The sequence below is a fragment of the Lutra lutra genome, chromosome 1, assembly GCF_902655055.1.
Source record: "Lutra lutra chromosome 1, mLutLut1.2, whole genome shotgun sequence".
Classification (NCBI taxonomy): domain Eukaryota; kingdom Metazoa; phylum Chordata; class Mammalia; order Carnivora; family Mustelidae; genus Lutra; species Lutra lutra.
The window spans coordinates 221,065,738-221,086,426 of record NC_062278.1 but is presented as its reverse complement, the minus strand read 5'-3'; the positions used below and the strand labels follow the sequence as shown (position 1 = coordinate 221,086,426).

General features: G+C 63.3%; 1 protein-coding gene across 6 annotated transcripts in view; it reads left to right on the top strand.

Moving 5' to 3' along the window:
• Positions 1 to 713: 713 nt before the first annotated feature.
• NFIC (nuclear factor I C) overlaps positions 714 to 20,689 on the top strand; it is a 60,983-nt gene continuing 41,007 nt past the window's right edge. For 5 of the 6 annotated variants that reach the window (XM_047706430.1, XM_047706423.1, XM_047706408.1 and 2 more), the window contains exons 1-2: positions 6,857 to 7,016; positions 16,113 to 16,644. In XM_047706430.1, coding sequence (XP_047562386.1) covers positions 6,987 to 7,016; positions 16,113 to 16,644 — 562 coding nt within the window. In that variant the 5' untranslated portion in view covers positions 6,857 to 6,986. Of the gene's footprint in view, positions 892 to 6,856; positions 7,017 to 16,112; positions 16,645 to 20,689 lie in introns of those variants that run through there. The other variant, XM_047706400.1, reaches the window with a different exon arrangement.

The window sequence follows — 20,689 nt, the reverse complement described above, 5'->3', positions numbered from 1 at the left end:
TACTGCGGGACACCTGCACTCACGGGCCCGGGTGGCTGGCGCGATCGCCTGGGGGAGGGGTTCTGGGGGTCCGTGTGCAGGTCGGTCCGAGGTCTGGAGTGTCTTTCTAGGATTGTCCATCTGCGTGAGTGTCCAGGTGACACCCTGCAGGCTGTGAGTCTGTGTATGTGACAGCGTGGAGGCTGTGGTTGTCTGGGTGACACCCCTCAGGCTGTGAATCTGTGAGTCCCCGAGTGTCTGCCTGGGTGACACCCGCAGGCTGTGTCTGTGTTCGTGGCATCCTGCAGGAGGTGTGCATCCCTCGGCTGTGAGCGTGGGTCCCGTGTGTCTGGATGAGCCCGCAGGCTGTGTGTGTCTGTAACACGCTGCAAGCGCGACTGTGTGGGTCTGCGCGCGTCGGTGTGCGTTGTGTGTCCGCGTCGGAGTCGAGGAGGCCCGGGCCGCGAGTGTCCCTGAGCCCTCTGCGCGCGTGTGTGTGTGTGTGTGTGTGTGTGTGTGTGTGAGCGCGCGCGCGCCGCGGCGAAGGTGGATCCGCTTCCTCCGCAGCCAGCCCGACCTGGGCCCCACGACCCGCCGCGGCCGCCGCTTGCTCGGCCTCCCCTCGCGCGGGCCGGGCCGGGGATGGAGCCGCAGCGGGAGCCGCGGCAGCCGGGGCCCGGGCGCGGAGCGGCCTGAGGCGCGGGCGGCGCGCGGGGCCGGGGGGAGGGCGGGCCGAGGGGAGGGTCCTGCGGGCCGGGGGGGCGGGCGCGGCGCGCCCCCTCCCTCGCGCGCTCGCTCCCTCCCCCGCGCGCCCTCCCTCGCCGCCTCCTCCCGCCGCCTCCGGCCCCCCCTCGCCGGGGACCGAGCGCGCTCGCTCCGGCGCCGGCCTCGCCTCCTCGCAGCAGCGCCATGGTACGTCGCCGCCCCCACTTTCGTTTTCGCCCGGGGAGTTTTTGGGGTGGTGCGTGGGCTCCCGGCGAAAGTTGCAAGGTCTGGGGGGGGCGGGGGGCGAGGGCCGCCCAGGGGAGGGGCCCGAGGCGGGGAGCCCCCCCCAACACAGCCCGCGGCTGCGGGACCCCCGCCCGCCGATCTCCCCCCCACACCCCGCCCGCGGCTGGGGGCGGAGCTGGCGCGCGGGGCTCAGCGGGGGACCCCAAGTGGGGGGCGCCTGGCGGGCGCAGCGGAGTTGGCGGGGAGGGCGGGGCTCCCGGGAGAGGGTCCCCCCCAGACCCGGCTCCCGCCTCCTCCCTGGCTCCGGCCCGAGGCGGGAGGGCGCGGCCCGGAGCGCAAGACCCCCGAGAGCGCAGCCCGCGGGGGAGCGTGGGTCGAGGAGGGGGCGCCCGCCTGGGCCGTGCGGGGCGGGGGTCGCGGCGGCCCCCGCAGGGTGCCCCGGCCCGGGCGAGCGCGGCGCGCCAGCTAGCGGAAAATGGCCGCTGCGGAGAGGGGCGGAGAGCGCGCAGCGGCCGCCGCCGGGCGCCTTGAACTTGGAGCCGGGCGGGCGGCTGCGATCGGCGCCGCGCGGGGGCAGCCACCCCGCCTGCCCTTGCGATGCCTGAGCCCCGCCCCCGGGCCGACCCCGGGCCCCAACGCAGAGCGCGCGGGGTCCCAGGCGGGAGGGGTCACCGGGTCTCGGCCCGGCGCGCCCCAGGCCCGCTAGCGTCGGTGGCTGCACTTGAGGGTTCCGGTGTCCAGTCCGCGGGCGTCGGTGGCATCCGGCACTCGAGGGGTGCGTTTGGGGGCTTCTGTGCTCCCAAACGGGTCCGCACGGGATGCCGGAGATGCGCCCGCGTGTCTGTACGGCTGGGTGGTCCCGTCGCCCGCCGTAGGTCCGTGGGTCTCGGTGCGTCGAGTCCTCTCCTTTATGTGTCTGTGTGTGCGCATCCACGTGGCTGTGTGTGTTGTGTTGCGTATGTGTTAGAGCATTGTGCGGCTAAAGGACAGTGTGTGTGTCTGGGTAACCGTGCGTCTCTGTGGGAAGGTGTTGGGAAGCTGTACGGAGGGGTTGTGTGTCCCCGAGGGCCGTGATGTCCCTGGGTGACCCGTGGGGTGTCCCCATGTGAATGTGTGGCGGCCCGGGGGTTGCTGGTGAGTGGAGAACTGTGTCGTATGCCTGCGTCCCGGGGGACAGTTGGGTGTCGCTGTGTGCTTGTGATCAGCACCGAGTGACTATTCCTGGGGATGGGTCTACACTCTTCCTTGCCCTCCCCCCCAGGTTCCTTTTTTCCTGTAACCGGGGTTTCTGAGTGAGGAACGGGTGTTTCCTCTACCATGCCAAAACTCTGTCCCCTCATCTCACCACCACCTCACACCGTCTCCTCCACTTCCCTCCGACTCGGGGTACCCCATCCGCGGGGCCCCAGGTGGTCCTGGCTTGAAGATCGGGCGCGAGGTGGCGCCGGGACACGGTCGCACGGTGGCGGCGCCTTCTCCCGCCAGGGGCTGCGCGTGCGCGGGGACCTGCCCCAGAGGGAGGCGGGGCGGTGGGGGGGGTGTCCCCCCGACTCCGTGGCGGAGGAGGTCCCGAGGGATGGCTGGTTACAGAACAGCACGGGCCAGCTCCGGCCCAGGAGGGTGGCCGCGGAAACCCCCCTCACCCCCTATGCTGGGTGCCCCCCCCCCCCCAGTCCTGCCTCCCTGCACTTGCCCCCTACGAGGCCAGACGGGGCGGGCACAAAGTGTTGTTTTCTCCCCTGCAGGGGAATCCCCGCCGCACCCCCACCCCCACACCAGGGCACTTTATATAATTTTCTAAATATAAAAGCACCAAGGCCAGGCCCGAGTCTCTGCTTTTTCCTTTGTACCTGCATCCCATTGTGGTGGGGGGGGCGGTTTGGGAAAGGGAAAAGGGCGTCCTACATGGACACGGGGATGCTTTGGTCCCCATCCCTCAGGATCGCATTGTCTGCTAAACTTCCCGCCCCCTGCCAGTCCTCATCCTCCCCTGCACCGCGCCCCCCACAGCCCTACCCCACTCCTGCATAGTGGTACACCTGGGCTGCCCCCCGCTGCAGCAAGCCCCTCCCCTTGCCGTCCAGCGCGGTGGCACACATCGGGAGCAGGAACATTCACAAGCACACACCCACGACACAGGTGTAGGTAACTCCACCGCACACGGAGGTCCACACACACAGCCACACGCAGCCACACGCAGCCGCCCGCAGACATGGCTGTGACCAGGCACCTGCACTTGGGAGGCTGGAGAGACAAGCCACCCCGCCCCCCCAGCCAGACCTGGAGAGCTCTGAGCTGGCTGGGGGGGGGTTGTTTGGGAGGGGGAAGGGATGTGGTTATTTCACGGGTATGTGCCCCCTCTGCCCGTGCACCTGCATAGGGATACTGGGAGGGGTTCTGCTTGTGGGCGTGTGTGATCGTGAGTGTGTATGGTTGTGTTTGGGTTGAGTGTGTGATTGTGAAGGAGTGTCTGTGTGTTGTGGCCATGTTTGTGTGTACACTTGAGTGGGTCTGTGCATCTCCTGTGTGTGTCTATATCTGTGTGTATGCGTGTGCTTTGTGTGAGTCTGTGAGTCTGTGAGTCCCTGGGTGCCCTCTGATGTGATGCCCGAGGCCAGGTGTGCGGAAGTCCATGTTTGTGGGTGGGCCTGTGCTCAGGGGAATCCCTATGTGTTTGTGTCGCTAGGTGTGTGACATGGGTATCTGTGTGGCACGGTGTGTATGCCTGAATGTCTCTTCGTGGAACGTTGTATGTGCTGTGTGCGTCTCTGCCAACCTTGGGTCCCATCCTCCCTTTCCTTAGCAAGACCAAACACCTTCACATCCCCTTCTAGAACCTCAGTGTCTCCTCCGTAGAATGGGAACACACAGGGGCGTGGTGATGCTGTCCCGAGCGTGCGTTCCCAAGGCCTGGCATGGCGCTGTGCCCTCTGTGCCCCGGGGAGGTGGTCGCCCTCGAGTTCCTAGGTGGACACCTAGGAGGTGGCCTTCCCCTGCCTCAGCTGCTCTGTGAATGCCACGCACTTTTTTAAAAGTTTGTTTTTAATGACACAAACCATTTGTGAACGTCTGAAGAGTATATACCAAACTACCCCCAGTGGAAGCCAACCCACTTCCTCACCCCTACCTGTGTGGGACCCCAGGGAGACACTGGGCCATGTCTGGGGACGTCGCTGGTGGTCAGGACTGGGGGTGCTCCAGGCAGGGATAGGGCTCAGCACCCCTCCCCCACAGAGTCCAGGATCCCTGGGCAGCGAATGGTCCAGAGCCCCCTTGGGGGAGAAGCCCCGGCCTCTGGCTTGTTTCCCCTGTGACATCTGCAGATGGGAACCTCTTATTCTTTTATGGAGCTGCGTAATAGTCCGGCCTGTTCCCACACTGGCGTTACTGACCTGGCCCCCTGCAGAGGGACGCCCTGGCTAGTTCCCAGGCTGTCACCAGTAGTGGTAGAGAGTGGTAGTCGACACGCTTGTGCGTCTGGGTCACGGACAGTTAGAGGAAAGACAGAATGAATGATTAAGGAGAGTGCATTTTTAATTTTTTAACCAATGAGCTCAACTGTGCTCCCAAGTGCCACTGCTAAATCACATGGCCCACTCCCCTTCTGGACCCTCGCACAAACAAGGTCCACATTCACCAGTTGCTTTGTTAAGGTAACTGCCCGGTGCAAAGCCCTCTTCTGACCTCAGCCCAGTCTCCTCTGGGTTACCCATAATAACCCAAGGGGTGGGAACTCCCTTCACCCTTTTTCACCGAGGGAAAACTGAGGCACACAGGAGTGTAGCTGCCGCTGGAGGAGACGTAGACCAGGCTGCAAGCCTGTGCTAGAGCTGGCTGGCAGCTGTGGACCTAATGTGTGCACTGCAGGGCCCCTCCCACCGGAACTATGGAATATGCAGATTTGTAACAGTCGTTCGGGAATTTGCAGAAGGTTCTCCTCTCTGCACTGTGCCCACAGCGTTCACACGAGTAACCTCAGGGTTCCCATCTCCAACCCTCCTCCATGCGTCCCAGCACTGTTGCCATTTTACAGATTCGGAGACTGAGGCTCCGAGACAGACGGGCAGTCTGTGCTCTCCGGACCTCACCTTGGAAAGGAGCTCAGGTGGCAGGCTGGGCGGGAATGAGGGGGCCGAGCTGGGAGAACCGTCTGCAGTCAAGTGTAACTTTTAAATGTCTGTGAATTTGGAATCTTGTGCTCTCTGTGTTCCTAGCCACTTTCAAATAATAAAATCCTGTTGTATGTTATGTTGGCATTTGGATTCCTAGACACCTGCCTTCCCCATTCATCCCGGGGTTTCAAATGCACCCCCCCACCCGCCTGACAGCAGCCAGGGGTTTTCAAATCTTTGCGAAGCGCTCATGATATGCTAAGCACTGTTTGTTTGAATTCTAACAGTTTGTTTGAATAATAATGCAATGGGGAGTCGGAGTGGCCCAGGATATACACCTTCCGCCTTCTGTAGGAACCCTGCTCCCTCCTAGTCTAGCCCTGGGACCCTGAGCCTGTTTCCTCCCCGGAACAGGGGAAATTAACGGGATTCCTGGCCCCTCCCATTACCCTGGGCATGGGGCAGCTGCCCCATGTTGGCAGGAGGGTATCATTTGGCATCAGGACACTGGGAGAGACCAATGAAAATCACCAGGCTTTCTAAGAATGTCTTGCTGCGCATTTGACAGAAGGTCAAGGCTCTGCTAAGTGTCATTACCCTTATGCCCATGGACCCCATGGGCGGGCACTGTTAGTGCACGTTACCGGGGACAATACCAAGGGGCAGTCTGTGGGGTGGGAATGGGAGCTGTGGCAGTGGAGGCTGAGGATTCAGGGGTGAATGGGGAAGGCTTGAGGTCGTGGTCATCAGGAACCCTGGGGACTTAGACTGGGGGAGGTCAGGGCTGCGCCCAGTTACTCTAGAGGAAGAACAATGGAGCTTTAGGAAGGTGGGTTCTGGGGCTCCAAGCCACTCTTGGTGCCTCGGTTTGCAGATCCGTGAGATGGGCACGCTCCTAATCTCCATAGGAATTACTGGTCGTCCAGGGAAGAGGCTGCGAGGGTTTACGTGGCCAGCCTGAGGTTCTGGACCTACCCTCCTGGGATGTTGGGGAGACTCATGGGGGATGCTAGAACACCCCCTACCACACACACCCAGTTCCCGTTTGGTGCTAATTGAAGAGGTGAGAGCAGATTCCTGGAGGCTCTGGGGTTAGTTGGGACCTTTGGGGCCGGTGGGGTGGGGGAGGAGTGCACTTGGAGCCAAGCTCCGTGCCCAGGGAACTGCAGCCCGTGTCTGGCTCTAAGGGGAGCAGAGGGAGAGGATGCTGTGGGCCCCCCCCTCTCCTGCCCTGCACCCCGGGTCGTACATCTTTAAGGGGAAAGACGCGCGCTGGCGCTGGGCCTCTGCACACGTCACTTCTTCATTCTTTCCCTCCCCCCCCAACTTGGCTCTTTTCTCCAACTTCCCGGCCAGCGCGGGGAGGTTTGGGGGGGGGGGTCTTAAAAATCCACCTCCGGCCCCAAAGTGTCCAGCACCAGCCCAGCACCCCCTCCCCACTTGACTCGGGTGGGCGGTCCTGGGAGACCCGCGGCTACCGGGCTCTGCGCCGCCGGTTGGTCCCCGTCCGGTGCCCGGGACCGGGGCGGTTCGTAATTCGTAATAATAGCTATGATGGGGGTTCATGGGGCATGGGGGGGAGCGGCTTTCCTTCCCCGCTCGCGCTCTTTTTTCCCTCGTTTCTTTGAAAGTTGGATGTTGAGAAGTGGGAGGCTCGGCTGGGAGGGGAGGGAAATTGGGGGGAGGAAGGGGGGAGGCTGCCAGAGGGAGGAGAGACAGAGACACGGAGAGACAGAGACGGAGGAGGAGAGAGGGAGGGGGGACAGGAAAGGAAGAGAGAGGGAGAGAGAGCGAGCGCGGGAGGGAGGGAGGAGGGAGACCGAGGGAGGAGGCGGCGAGGAGCGCGCCGGCCGTGGCCGCGGGGGGGGGGGGGGTTTGGAAAAATGACTCAGTAAGTTCAGCGCTCCCGCTCCGGCCGGCCCTGCGCCTCCCGCCGCGCCCGGGATGTATTCGTCCCCGCTCTGCCTGACCCAGGTACGCCCCTCGCCCGGCCCGCGCCCCCCGCGTCCCCCGCCGTCCGGCCCCGGAGTCGCGAAGCCGGAGGAGGCGGGACGGGAAAGGCGCGCGTCCCTCCCGCCGCCCCGCCAGGGGTGCCCCCGCCGCGGGCCAGGGGCCGGTGGGGGATGGGCTGGGCCGGGGACCCCTGCCCCGACCCACCCTCGGGACTCCCGCCCCGCCCCGGGCGCCCCGGCCTCTTCCCCACGCGGACGCGGGACTCGGGGAGCGGGCTGGCGGGACGCTAGCCCCCACCCCACCCGGGAAGGTCTGGGGGCGCTCTCCCCCACCCCAGGGCCGGAGCCGGGCCTCTGCGTGACCCCCCGCCCGGACCCGGCCTGCCCCTAGGAGGAATCGAGGGGTACCGACCCGGCCCCTCGGCCCTGTTGAGGAGAGGATACCTCGGATGTGCTCCCCAGACAGCGCCCCCCCCGCCCCCCGCCAAGGTTGTGCCCCGCCACCCCAGCCCCGGGACGCCTTTCCCCCCATTACTGGCCCACGTGTGCTGGGGGGGAGGGGGCGCGCGGAGTTGAAGGCGCCAGCAGCGGGGGTGGGGCGCGCTGCCATCCCGGCTCGGCCTCCCGCGCCCCCCGCCCCCCCCCAACCGATCTGATATTTTCGCCGCATCGATTCTGGATTGTTGAGCGGCCGCAGCCGCCGCCGGGAGGAGCCGGGAGGCCGAGCGTTCCGGGGTCTGGTCCCGGCACTGCGGCGCTGCGGACGCCCTCGCCAGCCGGGCACCGGGCACCTGCCCCTGCCCCCCTCCCGTAGCCTCTCACCCCTGGCGGGGCTCCCAGACTGCCCCGGGCTGAGCCCTTGTGCAACGGCGAAGGGGGTGTGTGGGGAGGGGGCGGCTGACCCTGTCCCAGGCCGCACCCCCGGGGACTCCTTTCCTCCTCCAGCTCCCTCTGGGACACCCCCCGCCCCCCGGGCTGGTCTCCTTCCAGCTCCTCCATATCCTCATGTGTCTTCAGGCCGATTGGGTTGCGGCCTCAGTTTCTCCTGAGGAATAAGGCAGGTTCTGGAGACGGGGCAGTGCGGCCTCCAGATTGCCAAGTGCAGGACTCTGGGAGGTGGGAGTCCATCCGGAGGCTGCCTGTCCTGTCTTCCTCCTCTCTCCCTTATGGGGAGCACGTGGATGCCTAGCTTGGGCCCCAGGGACTGCTGGTCTGTGTGGGAAAGGGTCCGCTATTCAGGGCTTGGGGGCCTCCTCCTCTGGGCTACAGCCTTTCTCGCCGCACTGGGGAGTTCCCGGCTCCGCCAGAAAAGGAGAGGGAGGGTGCGGAGGGGGGGGGGTCTCAGGGCTTGTCTTACCCATGATCCCCTGAGTGACCTTGGACAAGTCCATGCCCCTGTCCAGGCCTCAGTTTCCCCTTCTGAACAACTTTGGGGGGCCCCCCGGAAGCTGTCCTTGCTGCCCCAACTCTGTCTCCCAGCTATCCTGAGGCTCCCTGCAGGCAAGTAGGGTTCTAGGGAGGGTTGCCGTGTGACCTTGGGCCTCCCAGTCTCGGCTTGTGGGGCAGCCTGGTGGCTGTGGGTGCCCCCGCCCCCTCTGCCCTTCCTGGGCTTGCCAGCTCCCAAGAGCCACACAGGGGGGCTGAGCCAGGGAGGCTATTCCAGGGGAGGAGGTTGGAAGGCCGCCTTTTGTCACTGAGCCCTGGAATTCCCCTATCAGGACTCCTGGGGAGACAGGCCTCCATCCACGCTGCCGCTGTGAGGCTACGGCAGCGAGAACCTGAGCCCCGGTGTGAGCCTGTGTGCTCATGGGGTCGGGCTCGGCTTTCCCCAGGAGCAGGCTGATCCCCAGGACCAGCCGGGCGGGCTCCTGGTGGACAGGACCGTGAAGGCTACCTGAGGTTGTCCTGGGCCAGTGATGGGGACAGATAGGCAGAGACAGCCCAAGAGCACCCCCCACCCCCGCTAGGGTGGGGACAGAGTGGCCCAAATGCAGGGGGCCGCCCTCCCCTGCTCCACTCCAGCGCCCCCCACCCAGGAGCAGAGCCCTGGGACCCCCCACCCCAGACAGAGCTCCTTGCAGACCCAGCCTGGTCTGGGGTCTCCAGCTGGGGGTCCCCCTGGGAGGACCCCTACTGCTCTCTTAGGACCTGCACTCCTGGCTGTCCAGGCCACCACCCCACGTCTCTCTGACCATCTCCATCTCCCTGGCCCGTCGCTCTGTTTCTCCTCCATCACTCTTGGTCTCTGTGGTCTGTGTCTCCCTGTCTCTGCCTCCGTGTCTCTCTCCGTGCCTCCATCTGTCTCTGCGTCTCTCTCCCCTATTCCATCTCTCCCGCGTGTCTCCCCATCTCTGGGCCTCCATCTCCCCCCTTTGCCCGACTAATTTTACAACCTGAGCCCATCCAAAAATAGCTCCCTTTTAGCTGATCCGACCGGGATCCTTGTTGGAGGGAGCCGCTGGAGAGCGGCAGGGGGGAGCGGTGCCCCGGTGCCCGCGCCCCGTGCCCCCAGCCCTGCCCGCCGAAGGAGGGTTGGCGGTGGCGGCAGCCCTGGAGGATTCTGGGAGCCCCGTCCCTGTTTCAGTGGTGACTCAAGAGCTTTTTCACTTTTACTCTTAAGAGGAACTGTGCGGAGCAGCCGTTACTTCCATAAATCCTGGCGGCGGGAAGGCCGGCCTCCCCGCGCTGGCCCTGCTCCGGGCCTCCCTCCCTGCCTCCCCCGCCCGCCCGCCGCACCGCCACGTTAGTTATTCCGGGTTTGGGGCCAAATCCCTCTTGGCTGCAGTGCCCAGGATTCCCCAGGCCAAGGCCTGGCCACACCAGCCCGCCAGGGCCCCTCCCTCATTCATTCATTCCTCCCTTCATTTCTGCCCTGGGATCCCTCTCAGCGTGGTACCCCTTTCACGGCCCTTTCTCCAGCGGGGAGACCCAGGCAGGGAGGGCAGCCCTGACTTTTGGTAGATTTAGTAGGTTTTTTTTTTTTTTAAGTGCCTCTGTGGAGCCTAGGCCTGGCCTGAGCTTTGGGGGATGGGGGTCCCCCAGATCTTGGGGCTAGGAGAGGAACCAAGACCAGAGACGGCCAGGGCCTGCCCAGGGTGGCATAGCACTATGGCTGGCAACGCTGGGTTTGGGACCACTTGCCACTTGGCTTTTGAGGCCAGCCTGGACAGGTGGGCGCTCCCGGTGAACACCAACCCCCCTGGTCTGGTGGTCTCTGCTTGGCTCCTGCAGAAAGCACAGCCTCGCTCGAGGTCGCGCTCCTTTGCTTCGTCCCTGTGTCTGGGTCTCTCCCTCCTCCCTGCTCTGCGGAGGTGCCTCGGTGAGCCAGGGCCAGGCGCCTTGTAAATCACGAAGCGGGATTCTGGCCGAGTCAGCGTTCTCTCTCTCTCTCTCTCTCTCTCTCTCTCACTGTCTCCCTCCCTCCTCCTCTCCTTCTCTCACTCCCTCTGTCTCTGTCTCTCTTCCCCCAGCCCCTCCTTTTTCTCCTCCTCCCTCTCTGTCCCTACCCCACCCCCAGCCTGAACCGTTCTCCCTCCCTGTTCTCACACCAAACGGATGGGAAACACTCACCGCATCCTGGGTCCTTCTGCCCCGCACGGCCCTCACACGCAAAGGCACATGTTCCCGGCAACCCGCACACGCGTGTGCTCCCTGCTTCCCTCGGTGGACCGCTAGTGCCCCCATGCAGGGCCCCCCTGGGACTGAACCACACCCACGCACGTGCACACACATGCTTACTGACCCATGGACCTGCCCATGGGTCCTGACGGGGGGGCACCAAGGCAGAGACTGAGGGCGTCTCGGATACGCACATGGGCCTTGCTCAGGAGGCTCAGGAACTGAGTTCTTGGCTTTCCGGCTGCAAGGTGCGGGGCAGGGTCCCCCTCGTCCTCACTGTGAAATGAAGCCAACTGTAATCTTCAGTTGCCTGCCCCGCCGGACGGTTTGGGGAGGCAGGACCCCTGTGAGGTGCTCAGTGCAGGGCCTGGCACATAGTAGGTGCTTACTAATCTGTGGGAGGAAAGAGCGAATGGACGGTTCTGCCAGCCGAGAGAAGGACCTCCTCGGAGCCTGTCGCTGCCCACGTGACCTGGGGAGAACAATCACGCCTTCCTCCAAGGCTTCACCCTCGGTGTGGTGCCTGGTATACAGTGGGTGCCAAATAAACGTGGCTATGATTATGGCGGTCGTTCAGCTAATGATTGGATGAAACGTCCTGGAGGCATTTCCAACATACCCTCCTCTTTATTCGGTCACTGTCTGGGCTAGGTGACAGGAACAGCCATGAGCCTGGAGGGCTTTTGCTTGGGGCTCACGGCCCCTGCCCCTGCCCAGTCTTGTCCAGGGTCTTCCTGAGTGACCAAACCAGTGAGGGGGGGGTGGCAGCATCCTCTGTCGTGTGGGGTGCTTGGAGGTGTCACTTAGACAGGATGGGATTGCTCCCCCAGGGATCCAGACTGGGTGCTAGGGCACAGCAGTGAACCGGAAGGACCAAATCCCTGTCCTGGAGGGGCTGCAGTCCAGAGGCCCGGCCAGGCTGCCGCTTTGGCTAAGGAGGAGATGGCCCATGACATGGGACTGAGCAGGGGAAGGGAGTCACACAGGATTCGGAGACGCATATCTCTGGGGAGTCCCAGTGATGGGGCCAGACCACGTGCTTGAAGGGCTCAGGAGGGGGGCTGAGGAGTCCAGAGGTCCACAGTCCTGGGGACGTGGGTTCAAGCCCCAGCTTGGCTCCTTCCTGGCCGCGTGACTTTGGGTGGGTGGTTTCAGTGGTCAGGGCCTCAGTTTCTCCCTCCAGAAAGCAGATGCAAGGCTAGTCCCTATTTTTTAGAGTTGATAGCTCAGTAAATGCTCAGCCTCTGAAAGGTATGACCCCACACCCTGTCTCTCTCTCCCTGGCCCTCTGGGTCAACCCCCGTCATCCTCCTGGGACATGAAGGCACGGAGAGGAAAGGCAGGAGATCCAGGGTTCAGACTCCCTGGTCAGTTTGGTGGGACGTTTTCACTCCCACCACTCCGTGTACGCAGATTCCTTTCTGGGGCCCACAAGACCCTTCACATCCAGCCCCCGGCACCTCCCCGCCCTCACCCCCTCCGCTCTCCTTGTTGTTCACTCTGTTTCAGCACACCACCGTCTTCACCATTCTTGCAAAACCTGGGGCACAGTGTTGCCTCAGGGCCTTGGTACATGCTGTTTTCACTATCTGGAAAGCTCCTACCCTGGCCCGTCATTTTTTAGGTCTTTGTTCAAGTGTCATCTCTTACGAAAGACCCTCATGGAGCACTGCCAGCTAAAAAAACAACCCCAAGGCATTCCCTCGCCCTCCCCAAACGCCTTTAGGTTTCTTCAAGGTGCTTTGTTCCAAGTGACGTTTTATTTCGGATCTGTCAGCTTGTCTCACATCCTTCCCTGCCCCAGATCAGGATCCAGGTGAGGACTGAGCCCCGGTCACTGCCGGGTGCACAGCACCATGCATGAAGCCGGCACAGCAGGCACCCTCAGTAAATGTTGAACAATCACACGCATCTTGCCCTCGTTAGGTGGGTGTCGTGCCTACACTGTGATGCCCCGAGCTGGAGGGGAGGAATCGCCTGAGGTTAGGGACACCGGCTCTGGTGCCAGATGGACCTGGGTTTGAATATGAGCTCTGCTATTTGCCACTTCATCTGGCCTGAACCTAGTGGAAAAGACGTTGGAACCGGGGCTCTGAAGGATGCTTAGGAGTTTGGGATACGAATTTAGGAGGGGCTAAGATAGTTCTCAGTATCGTTTGGTGAGTCACTGAACAAATGAGGGAGACAGAATCCTTCCGAGAAAACTTGTGGTTTGTGAATAGGAGCTTCATGACCCAGCCCATCCAGCAAGGGCTCGGACCCAGGTGTCCACCACCTAGCTGCTGCTGCCCTTTTTGGCCAGGAAGTCCCAGGGAGCCACGTAGTGTTTTTGGGAAAGGCCTGGCCTTGCTCCCCCTCCCCGCAACATTGCCTCTCCGGTCGCCAGGAACCGGAAAAAACCCTCAACACCCTGCAGCTGCCATATCTCATTCTGCCCATTGTACAGACTGAGAAACTGAGGCCCAAAGCAGAGCAGTGATTTGCTCCGGGGTCAGGCACGAGTGCTTTAGCCCTGGGCCTCAGGTTCGGAGGGTGGGAATGGGTGGCAGTAGAGCCTGACTCAGAACCCTAGCTTGTATGGTCCAGGCTAGGTCTGGGGGAATCCCTGAGGGGAGCAGGAAAGACTGCCTGAAGGAGAAGGAACACTGGAGACAGGGCTTTGAGGGATGCGTAGGAGTTCGGGAGGATTCTCGGCAGCTGGCTTGCCTTGACTGTCTCCTTTGCCTGGTCAGCCAATGAGGGCATTGGGAGGTGCCTGAGGAAAATGCCTTGGCCTTGGCAGGTCTTGTGGGACAAAGAGAGTGACAGACCTGCCTCTCACCTGGGCTGACCTCCCAGGGAGAATGAGGGAGGAGAGGGCAGCAGGTCCCTGACCCAGTTACAGACTGTTTGTCTTCCTTCCTCCGGGACCAGCTGGGGTCACTGGTGACGTGGGCTCCCGCCCCTGCCCGCCTCCCTGGCACCTTTGCTGAGAGTGGACCCAGAGGGGTAGGGCCCAGAGAAGGGGCGGGGTTCAGAGAGAAAACGGTTCAAGCAGAGGAGGCTGGGGACCTGGCTGACCGTCCAGCTGCCCCTTCCCAGCCACCTCTTATCACTGTCCCAGTAAAGCACCAGACCTTGGGCGGCAGCCGTGGCCCAGCATCAACACCACTGCTTGGCCTCTGGCCGCCCTGGCATCGCCGCCATCAGGAGCAGCGACCTGGGCCTCTCTCATTTCCCCGCCCGGAGCCCCTCCGGCCAGGCAGCCCGGGCTCTGGTCCCAGCTCTGTGACCCTGGGCAAGTGCCTCCCCGTCTCTGGGGCCGGCAGGCCAGGTGGCATTCAGGCACCGGAAGGCCCTGTGGAGGTTGGACATGGACCAGCCTAAGATTCTCCATTCTCCCTTGGCCTCGGCAGACCGGCCAGGGTGGGGGAGTGGACAGAGGAAGAGAGCCCTGAGGTCCAGTCCCCCGCCACAGCTGTTATGGTGACTCACACTTGGGGGACATTAGAGTGGGGAGCGGGGCTGGCTATCCTGAGCCCCATCCCACCCCCCCATCCCGCTCAGGGCAGGAGGCTATTTTCAGAGCCTCAGTAATAGGTGAAATCTGAGGTCATTCCCCTCCCCCCTCCCCCGGTACCCCATGGCCAGAGGTGCACAGAGCCCGGAGAGGGCACTGGGTGGGGGTTCCTGTGAGTGTCCAGCCTGGAGGTGGGACCAACCCCAGCCACATCCAACCAGAAGGCAGAGCATCTCCCCGAGACCCCAGGCTGTTCTGGGAGAGCGGCCGATGGTCTTCACGGCGCCCGGGGGCCTGGGCTCCGGTGCTCACACAGGCCCGGGGGCTCCGGTGCTCACACAGGCCCGGAGACCCCGTGGGACCCCCAGGTTGGGTCTCCACCCCTCTCTGGGCCTTGGATACCATCACGCAATGGGGAGCGGACCCCCGACCCTTCCCTGCTCCTGGCAGATTGTAAGCGACTGGAACAATTGTAACAATGTCAGGGATAGTACCAAGAGTCTAGTGCAGGCTTTCCAGAGCTGGGCAAGGACGGGGTTCATCTCCCAGGAAGAGACCGCAGCGCTCCCATTCTGGAAGCCCGCACGAGCCCCAGGTTCTCTTTGTCCTCCCTTTTCCTGGAGGCTGAGAAACCAGGTCCCAGACATTCTGCAGACTCAGTTCCTCTGGGTGAAAAACGGAGAGTGAGACAGCCCTCCCACCCCCACAGGAGGGGACAGGGGTCTCCACGGGCCCATGTTGCTCTCAGAGGGGGCCTTTCTGCACGGCTGGTCTATAGAAATGACCCCCGGACCTCATTTTTGTTTTCTTTGTGCCTAGGGCCCGCAGAGGCAGCCCTCAGACCGCTCCCCTGCCCCAGTGTCAGCTTTCTTTGGTGTTGGGGATACTCTCTGAGCCTCATTTCTCCTGCCATCCAGCACCTGCTGTGTGCTTGGCCCAGCTCTCAACATTGGAGCTCATACTTTATTTTTATTTTATTTATTTATTTGTCAGAGAGAGAGTGCACGCATGTGCACAAGCAGGGGGAGGGGCGGAGGCAGGATGTGGGCTTGATGCCCTGGACCTGGGGGTCCAGGGGATCCTGACCTGAGCTGAAAGCCCACGCTCAACGACTGAGCCCCCAAGGCGCCCCTGGAGCTCATACTTTAGTGCACGAGCTTGCAAACTGCAGGCCTGGGGCCCAGTGTCTGCCACCTGTTTTTGTAAATAAAGTTTTGGTTTTTTTTTTAAAGATTTTATTTATTTATTTGACAGAGAGAGATCACAAGCAGGCAGAGAGGCAGGTAGAGAGAGAGGAGGAAGCAGGCTCCCTGCTGAGCAGAGAGCCCGATGCGGGGCTCGATCCCAGGACCCTGAGATCATGACCTGAGCCAAAGGCAGCGGCTTAACCCACTGAGCCACCCAGGCGCCCCTGTAAATAAAGTTTTATTGGAACGCAGCCTCATCCATCATCTGTGTGTCCTATCTAGGGCTAATTCCGCGCTGAGCTGAGTAGTTGCAACAGAATGAAATACTCACTATTGTTCTTTAAGGTGCTCTCAGACTGGGGTTTGCTGCCCCTGCCCCCATCCTAGTAGACAGCGAATAGTTCCATAACATCCCCCATTTTCCTGACCTTACTTTCCCCCGTCTGTACAATGGGCTAGCCCCCATCAAGCGTCTGGGGACCCTCAGCTTGACCTGTCTGTATACTGGGGTTCAAGACAGCCCTCCATGAACTTCTGCTTGGCCTGCGCCTCCCACACAGTCCAAGCCCTGGTCTCCCCATTTGGGCAAGGGGTTTGCGCCTGTCCCCCATGCACTTCTGCTGGGTCCCCTCCGGCCTCGAGTTTCCCCCAGAGGTGATGGGGTCTGCAGTGGCCCCCTGCCCACAGGCGCCTGGCCCTCCCTGGGGGAGGGGTGGTGTCTTCCTGGGACTTCCTCCAGGCCTCAGTCTCCCGGGCTGGGCAGTGGGCCCACGGTCCCCAGCGCCTCCTGACCTCTGGCCTCTCGTGCCTGCAGGATGAGTTCCACCCGTTCATCGAGGCGCTGCTGCCGCACGTCCGCGCCTTCGCCTACACCTGGTTCAACCTGCAGGCGCGGAAGCGCAAGTACTTCAAGAAGCACGAGAAGCGCATGTCCAAGGACGAGGAGCGCGCGGTGAAGGACGAGCTGCTGGGCGAGAAGGCCGAGGTGAAGCAGAAGTGGGCGTCCCGGCTGCTGGCCAAGCTGCGCAAGGACATCCGGCCCGAGTGCCGCGAGGACTTCGTGCTGGCCATCACCGGCAAGAAGGCGCCGGGCTGCGTGCTCTCCAACCCCGACCAGAAGGGCAAGATGCGCCGCATCGACTGCCTGCGCCAGGCCGACAAGGTGTGGCGGCTGGACCTGGTCATGGTCATCCTCTTCAAGGGCATCCCGCTGGAGAGCACCGACGGTGAGCGCCTGGTCAAGGCGGCGCAGTGCGGCCACCCGGTGCTTTGCGTGCAGCCGCACCACATCGGCGTGGCGGTCAAGGAGCTCGACCTCTACCTGGCCTACTTCGTGCGCGAGCGAGGTGAGGCGGGCACGCGCGGGCGCCCACGGTCTGGGGGGCGGGGGGGGGCGCGGAGGCGGGGTGGGGTGGGGGCATAGCGGCCCCCTCACGTGCGTCCGGCTGGGGAGGTGGTTCAGGCTGGACTGGGAGGGGAGGCAGGTGCGGTGGGCGGGGCCGAGGGGGCCTGTTGGCCTGCGTTAGGGTAGGACCGGCACCTGTGCTGTGAAGGTCTGAGGGCAAGAGATACGGTTCGGTTCGAGGAGAGTCTGAGTGGGGAGGCGGTCTTCAGCCCCCAGGGGGTTGAAGGTAAGAGGCGGGCTCTTGAGATCTCAGGAGGTGAGATCCTGGCCCAGGAGGTCCGAGGGGCAACTTAAGGCCTTGTTGGGAATAGAGGTGAGGACACGCCGGTGACCACTGGGAGAGACCGTCTGAGAGAGGGCTGGCCTTGGGCTCTGTGAATGCTAGTGGATCAACTCTCAGACCTTCAGCGGAGGTCTGGCGGGTCCCAGCTTCGTGCAGAGGGGGAAGATGGGTGCTGTGTGACTTTGGCTGGGTTACCACCCCCTCTGGTCCCCTGTGTTCCCCGCTCTGGCCATTCTAGCTGGGTGTGTGCTGGATCCAGGGTCAGCGCCCTACCTGGAGGCCAGCAGCACCTGTGAGGGTGGGGAAACCCAGGGCAGCTTCCTGGAGGAAGTGGTGCGGCAGAGCTGAGCTCTGCGGGGTGGCTGGACAGTGCTGAGTGTGGGGTGTCCCAGAGGGTTGGCAGCCTGACCAAGACATAGAGGCCAGAGGGGTGGTCTGGCCTCTGGGTGTCAGCAGGGCTGGTGGCCCAGGGCCTGGGCCTGGCTGGGAGGGCGGCGGGATCTGTTGCCCCTGCTGCTTCCTGGCTGTGTGGCCACCTTGGGCCTCAGTTTCCCCTATCTGTCAAATGGAGATTATCAGAGTTCCCAGCTTGATGAGGCCCCAGGGGAGTCGCAGGATCACGCATGTGGCATGTGAATGCTGGCCTGCCACGTGGCAGGTGTCAGCTGGGAATGTCTTCATGTGGACGGAGTCAGGTGTGCTCACAGAACCTGATGGTCATGTGGCCCGTGCCCACCAGCCGCCCCCCCCCACCGGGGCTGAGTCTGGTACCCACGTGGGTACACACCTGGGGGCGGCCTGAGCGTGTCAGGTGGGTGCCCCCAGGTTGTAAGCCCAGCCCTGGCAGATCCCACGGAGCACACTATCAGAGACAGACTGAAGGAAGGAAGGCTGGGGGCAGGGGGTGGGGGGTGGGGTCTTGCGGGGACAGTGGGAGTCTTGCCCCTTGCGGGCTGGGTGACTTGGGACACATCACTGTTCTGTTTCCTCTGTGAGTGGGGGTAACAGCAGCGCTTCTCCCAGTGATGGGATAAGGATTTGATGAGGTTGTAGGACTCCCATCTCCAGGGTGTGGGGGCGGTTTCTCAGTCTCGACCTTGATTCGTTGACCTTGACCTTTTCTGCCCCCTCCCCCGCCCCCACCCATCAGCCGCAGACCCACTGGGGGCTTGGAGTGGAGCTGCCTTAGGGCCCGCGGAGGCAGAGTGGTGGACAAAGTGACTGGCTGTCCCGGGCAGGGGGCAGGGGTGGCCTCGGTGGCAGATGCATTGCCATGCCGGTCCAGGCCTCTCCCACCACTTCCATCCTCTAAGCCTGTCCCCGCCCCCACCTCCTCCGTGCTGAGCTGATAAAATTTTGAAGCGAGTTTTCTGCCGGTGTCAGCACAATCTCCAGGCGCCTCCCCTCCCCCAGCCACCCCCCTCCCCCCTCGGCTCAGCAGGCAGGCCCGGCCTCCAGGCTTCCCCAGACACCTCCTAGTCCAGCTGCCCCCCGGCTGCCATGCCTTTGCCGGCCAGCGGCCAGTGTGATCGGCCTTCTGGCTCGTGGGCTGGGGAAGGTCAAAGCTGTACCCGCCCCTGCTTCCCGCAGGCTCCATCAGCCCCATGGGAACCCCTGCTCAAGCTGGCCCAGCCCACCGAGCCGCAGCTGGCTGGGACTGAGGCGAGGGCTGATTCCAAGCCTGGCTCGGCGGCTGGCCAGCTGGGTGACCCGCCTAGCCTCTCTGTGCCTTCTCTCCTTGTCTTTAAAATGGGACGCTCAGATTAGCTGCCTGGTTGGGTCCTCGTGGTAAGTGCTCGACAGGCAGCCCCTGGGGGGGCAGGGGGAAATGCCAGGCTTGGGGCAAGGGCTCCACGGGCCCCTGTTCTTACCCCTGTCCTCCCCCCTCACCCGCCCCAGCCCTGCTACCATCCTCATCACGGTTACCATTCGCTGGTTCCACCCTCTGCCTCGGTGACCCCCGTGCCAGGCAGGCCTCTCGCATGTAGAAAACTCCTATGTATGCTTGAGAGCCCTGACTCCTAACTCCACTTTCTCGGGAATCATTGTTGTACTCGTGTTGCAGGTGAGGAAACAGGGCCTTCGAAGGGCCCTGCCTGCCCGAGGTCCCAGAGCCCAGGGGGGACAGAGGGAGAATGTGAGTGCTGGCAGTACTGTTGAGGCCGGCTCCAGCCCTCCACCCTGGATGGTGGTGGAAGAGGAGGGAGGTAAATCGTGGGGTACAATGTTGGCACCCTGGGGCTGGGTCTGCGTTCTAGGCTCCCACAGGCCGGGGTCGCCCTCCAGGACCTCCAGCCTCATTCTGGGTCCCAGTGAAGTCTCTGTTCTTGGTCGGACATGTGTCAGTCTGACAGCAGAGAGCCAGCTGCTGGCAGCCCTCCTCCTTCCGTCTGGACGGTTCGTGGCCTGACCCCCTTCAAGGAGCCCCTTTGGGAGGGCAGGGATTCAATGAAGAGTCTGAGGATGGAGCCCTGGGGGATGGGGCACTCCTCTCCGGGGCTCAGTTTTATTTGGGGGGATGGAGGGCTGGGAATGAGCTCTGAGAAGGCCCTTTCTCTGCTGGGGCTGCCAGGTGGGTCAGAGCCTGGGGCACCTCCTAGGGCTAAATTGGGCAACCCCAGGTGTCCATTAGGCACCCTAGGGCCCTGATTCCAGGGGCTGGACTCAGTGTGCCCTGGGGGCAGCCTAGGGGCCAGCTGAGGGGACCATGATGAGAGGGTGATGTGAGCTCTACTTTGGGGCACAAGGGGGCTACCTGCTACATGGGTGCAGAGGGGTGTGCAACCGAGTGGGGGACCCGGAAACCGACAATTTGCAGTTCAGTGACCAAGAACAAGGGCAGGAAAACAAAGCAGGGGCAGAGTGTGGAGAGGGGCAGGGAGGGGGAAAGCCCCAGATTGAGGAGTGAGGAGGGAGGGAGGCCCCAAGGAGGTGGCTCTTAGGATGAGGCCTGAAGGATTCAAGGGAGCCACAGAGGGATTTGTGTGAGTGTGGCAGGCACGGGACTGGGGGGAAGGGGGTGTGCGGCGCACAGCCAGTGCAAAGGCCCAGAGGCCAGCATGGCCTGGAGCCTGAGGCACAGAGCAGGAAGGCCTCCAGGGACTGTGGGGGGCAGCGAGGCCTGCCGCGTGGCTTCCCGGTGACGGTGGTGGAGAGGCCAGCAGTGGGCAAGCCCGGCACTTCTCCACCTGCCTTGTGTTTGGGAGGGAGCCTGGAGGAACCGGGGCCCAGAGAGGGAAGCCGCCTGCCCAGCCCTGAAGCCCAGCCAGGCCTCCCCACCCCCCTCTGGCGGCCTGAGAAACCTGAGGCGCGGGCGGGCGCAGTGCCAGGCCCAGGCGGGGGAGGGGCTGCCAGGCCCGCCCGCTCCAGCAGCTGCCAGCCCGCCCCGAGCCGCCAGCCCAGATGGTGCCCATCTGGTGACGCGGCCGCGGGCTGGCCTCCCGTTCCCGCCTTGTGCAGTGCCAACCGCCCAGAATGGCGCTGTGGGCAGGGGCCGGCTTGGGAAGCTTGTGGCTGCAGGAGGGGCTTCCGGGGTGCCCCAGGGAGGGTCCCTAACTCCTCCTGGATGGAAGCGGGAAGCAGGCCATCGCAACAGAGGTATTGGTAACAGCCAACGCGTGCCGCGTGTGCCAAGCACTGCGCACCCGGTTCTGAGCTCATCCCATGTTATAGCTCGTTCCATTCTCTCCACTTGTCTCTCCAC